The 11,108-nt window shown below is 30.9% G+C and overlaps 1 protein-coding gene and 1 pseudogene across 1 annotated transcript; one reads left to right on the plus strand and one right to left on the minus strand.

The window, feature by feature from the left end:
- Positions 1–938: 938 nt before the first annotated feature.
- Positions 939–7,473, plus strand: LOC111632582 (patched domain-containing protein 3-like). Its single transcript, XM_023377058.1, has 6 exons — positions 939–1,452; positions 4,014–4,340; positions 4,407–4,505; positions 4,560–5,177; positions 5,223–5,465; positions 7,451–7,473. The coding sequence occupies exons 1-6, from the start codon at positions 939–941 to the stop codon at positions 7,471–7,473; spliced, it is 1,824 nt and encodes a 607-aa protein (XP_023232826.1).
- Positions 7,474–7,591: 118 nt separating this feature from the next.
- On the minus strand, positions 7,592–8,240 carry LOC111632583 (annotated as a pseudogene).
- Positions 8,241–11,108: the final 2,868 nt, after the last annotated feature.

The following is an 11,108-nucleotide window of genomic DNA, read 5'->3' on the forward strand; positions in this document are numbered from 1 at the left end:
GTTATGTACGATTGTACAGTTCATAATTACGTACGAATAAAATATTAAATGTGGAAACGTATGAGTAAGGAAATATATTTTATTTCTTACATTAGAAAATTGTAGATAATTGTAGTTTTACTGTACACAATAAACAATTATTCATCATATTAACCTAAATTCGTTAAAAATGAATTTAGTTGCTAATGATATAAATTTTTATTATTTAACTTATATCGAGTTTTAAAGATTACCTATATTATCTAAGAATAATTAGTACACAACAGTATTTGAGTAAGTTTATTCAATATTATTATCAACTTCCAGATATTAACGTAATATTTACAGTTTTTCCTTTAAGTTATTATTGATGTTCATTAAAAATTTTCTTGACTTATTAAACTAATTCACATTACAGTTTAGTTATTATTTAATATATGGAAAAATAATACCAATTGATTAAATAATTAACATTTTTCAGATCCGTTATGAAACTGAAATATATCAATATTTTCTTATCGAAGAAGTTTAGACAATTAGGATTATGTATTGGTAGAAATCCTTCTTACTTTATCGTCATTCCGGTGATTGTATCCGTGATATTAGCTACGGGTCTTCACAAGTGGCACGAAGAAAAGAATATAAAACATCTACTCGCACCCAAAAATACCAGACACGTCACTGAAGAAGCCTCCATAGAAAGATTATTTCCAATTAATCTATCTTCCGATGCACACATGGAAAGGATAAACGGAGAACCAAACATAGCAGTACTTTTAGTTACGGCAAAAGATGAAGGATCTGTGCTTCGAAGAGAATTATTTCAAGAAATTATTCAATTGGATAAAACTGTTCAAAATATAAAAACTGCAGAGAATTTTACATATAAAGATTTATGCACAAGAAATAACAAGAGATGCTTCGATAATTCTATTTTATTGATGCAAGACAAAGTCAAAATGATGGAAAACAACACTTATTCTATCAAATACCCTTTAAGCAAGAAAGATAAATACGATTTCCAATTAACGAGTCTATTTTTAGGAGGAGTCGAAAAAACTGCAGACGATTACGTTAAAAGTGCTAAAGTATTGCGGCTCGTTTATTACTTTAACGACTACTCGAAACTTGAAAGAAGCAAAGTGGAAGAATGGCAAAAGCTGTTTTTGGATCTTATTGAATCGAGTAATTTTCAGTACATAATCGTCGATCGATACACATCGATTACAATTGAACAAGAGTTATCATCTGTCGTCACTCGAATATTTGCTCGAATACCGATTGCAATATTAGCAATAGCAATCTTTTCAATGCTGAGCTGTTTGTATAACAGTTGGATCGAAAGCAAACCTTGGACAGGAATAATTGCATTAACATCGGGAGGAATGTGTTTGGCTTCGTCATTTGGATTGATCATGTATTTTAATACACCGTTTGTGGCTTCTGCTGGATCTATACCCTTTTTAATTATAGGTAAGAGTTACTGAAAACTTTACCTTTTAGTTTAACCATATAAATAATAATCATCTACTTGTTAAGAACAAATTAATGTAATAAAAAGTTTGCATAATAATATAAATAATTTTACAGGATTTTTCACCAATCGCTAATTTATGGCCTATATTTATTGTATTGTTTTCTTATGTTCCTATTGCTTTTATTTCGTTTATTTATTTATTATACTTATTTCGTATTGCATCTGTTGTGTATTTTTCTATTGCTTCTTATAAAAAAAATGTTTTCGGATTTTTACAATACTTTGCTACTGTGATAGGCTAGCCGTGGGTAGAAAGTCTGGGTTAGTCTCTCCACTTTTTAATCGGCGGCGCAATCGGTAAGATTAGCATTGGCCCGCGGAGTCGAAGGATGGCTTTCTAAGACGTTGATAGAAGAGCAGAAGTTCGTGAGAAACCCCTGCCAGTTTGTTTTTCCTGACACCAGCCTAGATATAGTGTTAACTACGCTCGTTGTTGTTTGAGAGGAATTTCGAGTGGAAAGGTCGCGATTAAGTGGAATGGACGTTAGCTCGGATTTGCGTCAAGAACGAAACTATAATAAATTAATAACAAAAAATATTTAATAAAAGGAAATAAAATAATACGTATTAGAGTACGACTTATTAGAAACCTATCTCACGAAGAGAGAATACTAACGAATTAATCTCGAAGCATACTAACTCGTCGTTGATTCGAAGATATAGCTTCTATTTTTCTCTCCAGAAGAATACAAACTTTGTGATGATTTGAATGTGTTCAGATTCTGATCTGGTCTTGGCTCATGTTCTTATTCATGATGGGAGACGGGTTTCTCTAGGTAATAGCAGCAACTCTTCGATGAGGAAGTCTCTCACGGGGCGCTGGCTCTCGGAGTCTGGCCACCGAGTAGATCTTAACTTTTTGAGGGTCTCCGACAAACTCCCGCATTAAAGGAAATTACCCGTTATATTTTAATCATTTCATCCAATTAAAATCGTGACTTTTCCACACGTCGGATTGTGTGGAAATGTGCAGAGGCGGCGAACATTCAATGTTGCGCTTAAATTTTGTGATAACGGGTATGAGGAAGAAAATTCAACATCCTTTGTGTCGAAAGTGTGACAGAACGTTATCCTTTTTTTGGCAACCATTATGTGTAAAGTTTCATTAATTATATTAATTATTTTATTACAAAAATTTAGAAAAAAAAATTATTTATTGGAACAGTAGAATCTCACACTAACGTAATTCTTATTATTGTTTGTTATTATTATACAGTAGAGCGTCGATTTTCCGAAAGTCAATCATCCGAAAGAATTCCAGTCGGCAAATTTAAATTTTCGCCAGTGCTGTGGCGCTTCAATCTTTGGCTATGTCTTGGGCTACTCAAATATTTTACGTTTTTTATACTAAATTAACATCTGAAGTATAATTTTATTATTATTTTTTTATTTTTCAATATATTTATTTTGTTTGTACAAAATAAAAAAATAATTTTTAACGATACAATAGTCTTCGTTAGGCTTAACATCGACGAAAATTCAACGCAAAGCCACACGCAACGGAGAAAAAATTTCGACATCGGATACATTAAACTATTTTTTCGTACGTAAATCAGTTATCCGATATATCAGTTATCTGGACAACTCCAGTCCTCAATTGATTCGGAAAATCGACGCTCTACTGTAGTTTAAAATGAAAGTTGTAGTATTGTCTTTAGCAATGGTTCTCAATCGAGGGTACATGTACCCCTGGGGGTACGAGCATAAATCGAGTAGTACATTTAACTTTAGTTATAAAATGGCGTATGTTAATTAATTTTCTGTAAATTATTAATACAAGAAACAAGAAACAACAAAAACTTGCTTTAAAATATTTTAGTGTGAATACCGATTTCCCTTTTAACAGTCTAAACAACTTGTTTATCCTAATTATTATGCCTTTTTGTAATTTTTTATCTATTTATAATTTATTTTGTATACTAGTACTTTCTATATATTAACAGGACTTATTATACTGGGAAATTATGAATGCAGATATTTAGTCTTACAGTTCAAAAATAATGTTCTTTATTTAGTTCACCTGAACACATACACATCTACCATGTGTTTCGGACTTGTTCGTCCCTCCTTAGCAGGTCTTTAAACGACACTTTAACTTTTGTTTTTTCAATCTTCACTGTATTTCCAATTAAACTTCCGATCCACATCAACCATACAATTTTACCCATTCTTCTTTTTGTTTTGTCTGTGTCTACTTAATTTTATTTACAATACATTCCTATTTCCTCATTTATACTTCCTACTCTTTCCTCTTTATAATGCTTAACCATGATGGTGATTCACCAATCATGGTTCATTGCACTTTTCTTCTTAAGTATTCAATTTTATATAAATTGTCGATATGAACCGTATTGTAAATGTAACAGATAACACTAATTTACTATAGTTTAGTTGTGAATTATTTTAGTTAGTTTAGTTTAATGTTTCTGTTATCAATAAGAATTCTTCTTTTTTTATAACTTTTTCCCAGAATTTTCTAATGAAATTTTCGTTTCAGGAGTAGCCATGGACGATGCTTTTGTCTTTCTTGCTGCGTGGAAAAGAACCGATCCACGGAAGACCGTTCCAGACAGACTCTCAGAAGCTTATTCGGAATCCGCCATTTCTGTTACTGTAACTTCAGTAACGAATTTCATAGCGTTCATTTCAGGACTGTTTACACCTTTCAGAGCAATAACTTATTTTTGTTTATACGCATCGATTGCTATTCTCTTCTGTTATATTTATCAGATAACGTTCGTTGGTGCATGCATGGCACTCTTTGGATATGTGGAGAAACAAGAAAGACATTCTTTATTCTTTACGAAAATAAATACACAAACAGGTAAAAAAATAGCGAGTGATTTGGTAGCACTTCAAGAAACTAATGACAATAAATTTTTCTCTCTAGAAAACCACTCGCGAATTCGAAAAATCCTCTTCAGCGCCGATTCTTGGAAAACTACTAAAGACACGACGACTCCTACGTCATCAATTTGGACGAAGCTCGGTAATATTTTATTCTTATGGTATGTCATGATAATTATTTTCTTCATCATGGCAGGATACGTGGCAGTTGGAGTTTGGGGAGTGACAAGAACAGATCCTATAGGATCATTTTCCCACTCTTCTGCATACGATTCATATTACTTGCAGTATCATAAAAATGTTTTTAAATATTTCAAGCAGTACGAAAATAGAATCCAAATCGTTGTCGATCAAGAAATTAATTATGCAGATTTGGAAATTCAGAATCAAATAGAAAAACTTTTTTCTGAAATGGAGAGAGAAGGATTAATTGCAGATTTTCTTACTGAGTCTTGGCTCCGAAGTTTTGTGGAATTCGTCAAAGACGATTCAATGTCTGCGATCGTAAAGTCGTACAACATGAGCGACACAAAAGATTTTATTGTAATTATGCGCCGAATGTTTCTACGTCATCCTTATGCACAACGATTTCGTAATGATATTGCCTTCAACTCTGATTATACAGCTATCGTTGGAAGCAGATTCTTTTGTCAGACTAATTTCACTGTCAACGAAAAATCATTCATCGTGACTTTACAGAGACTAAGGAAAATCACTGATAAAATGCCTTTCAGAGTGTTTCCCTATCACTTCTTCAATTATGGTCTCGATGGCTTTGTTTTGTATGTAAAATTTACTGTACAGTTGTTGAGTGGTATTGTAATAATTGTAATTTTTGTTTGTTTCGTTTTTATGTCAGACGTTGTCGTTACGTTTTCTGTAGCTTTTTCGATTGTTACTATCGAAATTTCGACGTTAGGATACATGGCTCTGTGGGATGTCGAATTATCACCAGTGTCTATGATTGTCTTAGTCATGTGCTCTGGTTTTTCGGTCGATTATTCTGCTCATCTTTCTTACGCTTATAGACATTGCGACATTGAAGGCTACAATGAACGTCTTCGTCATAGCATCGATTGTACAGGATTTGCTATATTTCAAGGTAGTGCAACTACAATAATTGCCGTGTTACCTTTAGCCATTCCATTGGCGTATATATTTGTCACGATATTTAAAATAATCTTTTTGGTTATTATGTTTTCTTTTATTACTGCTTTGGTATTTTTGCCGGTTATTTTATCGACACTGAATTACACGAAATCGAAAATGTGCAAAAGAAATAAATGTAGCAAAGACCTCGACCACAGATTTGACAGTAATACAAATGTTGGTTTTCATTCGTCAGAAATTTCCACATAAATTGCAAAGAAGGCGCTTTCGACGTTAATTAATCAATTATAATCATTGATTCAATAACGTATTTGGTTACAGTACAATTATTGTACAAAAATTTATACATATTCTGTAAATATAAAGGCAGTAATAGATTTTTATAGAAATCATTCAAACTGAAAACTTAGCAAAAATATTTTAATCCTGGATTACTTGAACTTTCACATATGTGCATGTAAAATAATTTCATTTATTACTTACGTAACAAAGTCCGCTCTAGCGGTTACTTCGCCCCGGACAAAAAGACAAACTGTCGCCCCTTAAGAATATATGTACATGTACTGTATATATATCTTTTTAAATAAAGGTACATACTTTTTATTTTCAATAAAAATCAAATTATTTTATTTAAATTTTAATAAAATCATATATTTAGAAACATAACATAACATCGATGATCAAGCAGTACAAAACAGTAGAAATNATAGCATCGATTGTGTAGGATTTGCAATATTTCAAGGTAGTGCAACTACAATAATTGCCGTGTTACCTTTAGCCATTCCATTGGCTTATATATTTGTCACGATTTTTAAAATAGTCTTTTTGGTTATTATGTTTTCTTTTATTACTGCTTTGGTATTTTTGCCGGTTATTTTATCGACACTGAATTACATGAAATCGAAAATGCGCGAAAGAAATAAATGTAGCAAAGACCTCGGCCACAGATTTGACGGTAATACAAATGTTGGTTTTCATTCGTCAGAAATTTCCACGTAAATAGCAAAGAAGGCGCTTTCCACGTTAATTAATCAATTCTAATCATTGATTCAAAATTGTATTTGGTTACAGTACAATTATTGTACAAAAATTTATACATATTCTGTAAATATAAAGGCAATAATAGATTTTCATAGAAATCATTCAAACTGAAAACTTAGCAAAAATATTTTAATCCTGGATTACTTGATCTTTCACCTATGTGCATATAAAATAATTTTATTTATTACTTACGTAACAAAGCCCGCTCTAGCGGTTACGTCGCCCAGGACTAAAAGACAAATTGCCACCCCTTAAGAATATATATACTGTATATATACCTTTTTAATTAAAGGTACATATTTTTCAATAAAAATCAAATTAATTTATTTAAATTTTAATAAAAGCATATGTTTAGAAACATAACATAACATCGATGATCAAGCAGTACAAAACAGTAGAAATTAACTAATATCTGTACCTAGCCACAAATTATTAACCATATAATTTTTTCATTTTTTAATGCTATGAAAAATGTATTATTGCACACAGAATCAAAATGCCATTATTTTGAAAATAAAACAAAGTAACGTCAACTCTGCTAAAATCACAAAAAAACTTTTTTTTCTTACTTTCAGTTTTGCAAACTTTTTTATTGCATCTTTTAAATTTACTTGATCAGCAATTTCATGTACAATTGCCAACATGGCCAAATCATTAAGACGATTTTGTGTAGTAGTCGAACGTAAAAATTTATTAATTAATTTTAACTAAGAGAAACTCCTTTCGCTACTTGCTACAGTTATTGGTATTGTTAGCAATATTCTTAAAGCAATAGTAAGATTTGGGCAAAATTTAACTACATGATGCATTAAATTAAGATGCATTTTAAATTCTTACGGTGTTTTAGTAGAATTTCTTTGGACATGACATTTAAATCGTATATATTGTATAAGAATTGACAATAGTTACTGTGATTATTAAATTGTTCAAATCTAGCATTTAGTGCATTTAGTGCTTGATCGATTGTAAAATAAAAACAAAATTTATTTTATATTTTTTTTACTTTTGGATCTTTCATGGGTTCATCTCGTGCTTTGTATAAGAAGTTCCTTTTCTCTCTTCTAATGTGGTGTCATGTTATTGTTGATCCAAAATTAGCCTCCTCATCAATTTCGGTAGCAATTCATTAACAATAAGATTGAGAGAGTGGCTACTACACGAAACATAGAATGCTCGCGAATTATATTGTTTAATTCTAGATTGCACTCTTGCTTTATCGCCCCTCATATTGGACATGTTGTTGTATCCCTGCCCTCTGATAACCTACAAATTTAAACTCAAGTCATTAAGTTCTCTAATTATGATATCAGACATTTGTTTTCCTGTGGATCTTTTGACTGGTAAGATGTCTAACAAGTTTACATTAATTTTAATTTCAACATCAGCGTCAAATTAATTGATTGAAACATATCTGATTACAAGAGTTGTTTGTTCTACCTTACTAATGTCAGGGGTAAGTCTAAAATTATGGGAAAATATTTTGATTTTTTAATTTCATCAATAATATGAGACTTTACACTTTGATGCAGCAGATCAATTATCTGGTTTTGTATATTTTTCCCGAGATAGTGAGCTTTAGTCTGTTCTTTATTTAGCATTCTGCGGACGTGCTCTTCAACAATGGGATCAGACTGAGATAGCAACTTAACTATTTTTAAGAAATTACCATTTTTATACTCAACTTGTCACTTGCACCTTGAAAAGCTAGACCACTTTTACCAAACATTTTAATAATTGCTACGATTCTTAAAATCACCTCGTTTCAATTATTTGTTTCGGCATTAATAATTCATTCAGAGGCCGCATCTATAGTTTTACAACAGTTTAGTTTTACGTTCATTTCTAGCCATGGTTTTTAGGCCTTAATATGATTTTTGGAAAATTCATGCTCTTTTAAAATTTCACCGAGGTGCTTCCAACTTTTAAAACCGTTTTTTGAAAGAGAACTAATTATACAGCCGAAAATTTTGCAACAGAAGCAGTAAACGCAGTTTTGTGAAAGAGAGTACACTAGCCAGTCTCGTAAAATTTGCTCTCCATTGCTTAAAATTCGTGTATAATAATTCACGCTAAAATGTCGGCCAGTGTTATTGGAAGGAATTTGTAATTATGCAATGGTTTAGATGGACCTTGCCTTACTAAAAAACTTCTTTTGACGTCTCCTAACATTCTTGGCTACAATGCTGGATCTGAACTCAACGCTTTCTGTGGGAGTCACGTTGATGTCAATTTTTTCAATGCTTTCATCTGGTGATGATAGAGTCAGAGTGTTGTCAGTTCCAATTGATTTAGAAACTTCGTCCATTTGTTTGTCATCTTCCTCTGACAATTTTGTATTTTCTTTTATAACCGGACTTAATGTTGAATTCTCAGAGTAGTCATTTGTCTTGGTACAACTCTGGATATATAATTTTTTAACGCGCCAGCTTGTTATTGTCGTTCGGCTTCCTTTTCCAGCCTGATTTTTTGTACTAATAACCAGACAGTTTTCTTTGACCATTAGACATTCTGGAAGAGATACGCATATAACTCAAATTAAACAATGTAAACTATAAAATAATATTTAAAAAAATAAAGATTTATCCTTGTTCAAAACAAGCTAAAACTTTAATTAACATAACTTCAAAATTATATTCTGTCAATGGACATGAAAAATATTTATGGCCTACACATAATATTTTTTGTATCCTGTGAACGTAAAGAAAGTCTAGTGTTTTTATATATGTATTTTATAATAACAAATAATTTAGCAAACTATAAATAGTCATTAATTAAAAACAATTTTATATTTTTTGATTTTGAAATTTTACTCAGTTCAATTATTATAAAACGCGTTTTATAATAATAATATATGAACTTAATAAATGTCTTATATTATTGATTCAAATAATAATTTTTATAAAACAAAAATACAAATAATTATACCTATAGAATACACTAAATTTAATACAATATTTTTTGATTTAATTAATAAACAGCCGTTTCGGATAAATTAAATATTTATTTTATTTTAAAACGCTTTAATTGTTTCGATTTGATAATCGACTTACAATAAACTAGTATTTATCAAACTAAACAATAGCTTAATTACAGATGTACAGTACTTACCTTTAAAATTTAAGAAATCGCACTTAAGTAAATTTTATGAACTTCCACTTGTTATCACTACCGACGTAATAGAAAGAATAATGCTATTTTGTAATGAAACCTCTCTTTTATAATTAGAGCTAAGTATAACTGAGTCTATGCTTGTTCAAACACAAGCTGAAGAAGGGCTCTGTTCACGTGCTAATGCTATTCTGTTCAGAAAAATATATGCATGTTCAAACAAGTTCAAGCATCGTCCTTTACAAATTCTGCGTTAATTTTTCAATAATAGTGTAAATATTTTCAGCTTTTAGGCATAAACAATATAAATACGCTACGCACTGTAAATTTTTAGAGAACAAAAAAATCGATACGTGAAATTTTCTATTAATTGAGTATTTAACACATCAATATTTTTCTCACATCTTACAGCCAAAATGGCGCTTCTAAACTTTGGCGCCCCGGACAAATATCCGGGTTGTCCGCCCATAGAGCGGGCCTTGTATAGTACGTAACTTTCCTAGCAAGAGTTAAAATTTTCTGTGGAGATTTTAGGAAATTTTATTTTAAAAAGTTTTATATTATTGATTATTATAGAATGGCAAAAACGTTAATTTTATGTGTACGAATAAGTTTTGTAAAGCAAATTGTAAATGCCAATAACATATAAAATCTTCACTAATTCCGTTCCACGTAGAAAAAAACTTTCGAAAATTTATTTGTATTTTTTGACATTTCGATGTCCTGAGTCCAGAAATATAAAAATTTCTGGAGTCATTTTTCTGATCGCCATACTTTTTCTGATCGCCAGAAAAAACTGAACAATAAGTTTAAAGGATTACATTAAATTTGACTGTGCTAAAAATACAAAGGCATATAACAAAATTAACTGATAGAATTAATGATATGTTAATAAATTATATTTAACAATAAGTTAACAGCCAATGAAACGGAATTAGGCTAAAATAACTTCGTGAATGCAGTCTGGCAGATTTTTTTCATCGGACTAAAATCAAGAGATAGAGCTGGCTAATTAATAGGTATCCTCATTAGCGAAAAACTATTTATACGTAGAGTTTGCTGAGTGAATGGGAGCATTGTCTTGTTGACAGAACCATCGATTTCCAGCAATAGGCAAGAAATTGCACGTCCGTGTAGGATTTGCCTCGGTCCATTGCAAATGCGTCATTCTATCTAATCAACTATAATCATTTCTAATACTTTCTGCTGGGTTCTCTCTAGTATCTTAATTTGAATGTGCGTTCATATTTTTGGGACAGTCAAATTTAAGCTAATTGTTTAAAATTGTTATTTAATGTTTTCTGTCTTATTATTATATTTATTTAAATTATATATATTTTTGGAGGTGTTTTGCGTGAAATAAGGTTCATGCAAAAAAAACAATTAAACTCAATTGAATATTTTCAAAGACCTACATGGAAGCAAAAATATTGCACAGTATTGTACTGGGTTGTGAATCCAATTAAGTTATATGCCGTTTACAGCC

The sequence above is a fragment of the Centruroides sculpturatus genome, unplaced genomic scaffold (assembly GCF_000671375.1).
Source record: "Centruroides sculpturatus isolate CEXI.00-Female unplaced genomic scaffold, Cexi_2.0 scaffold743, whole genome shotgun sequence".
Taxonomy (NCBI): domain Eukaryota; kingdom Metazoa; phylum Arthropoda; class Arachnida; order Scorpiones; family Buthidae; genus Centruroides; species Centruroides sculpturatus.

What these genes read in the sequence shown, in the direction of transcription:
- LOC111632582 (XM_023377058.1), top strand. Translation starts at nt 939, where the DNA reads ATGATGGAAAACAACACTTATTCTATCAAATACCCTTTAAGCAAGAAA. An exon ending in TATACCCTTTTTAATTATAG is followed by an intron (nt 1,453 to 4,013) that starts GTAAGAGTTACT and finishes TTTTCGTTTCAG; the next exon opens with GAGTAGCCATGGACGATGCT. An exon ending in AGGATTTGCTATATTTCAAG is followed by an intron (nt 5,466 to 7,450) that starts GTAGTGCAACTA and finishes GTTCAAATCTAG; the next exon opens with CATTTAGTGCATTTAGTGCT.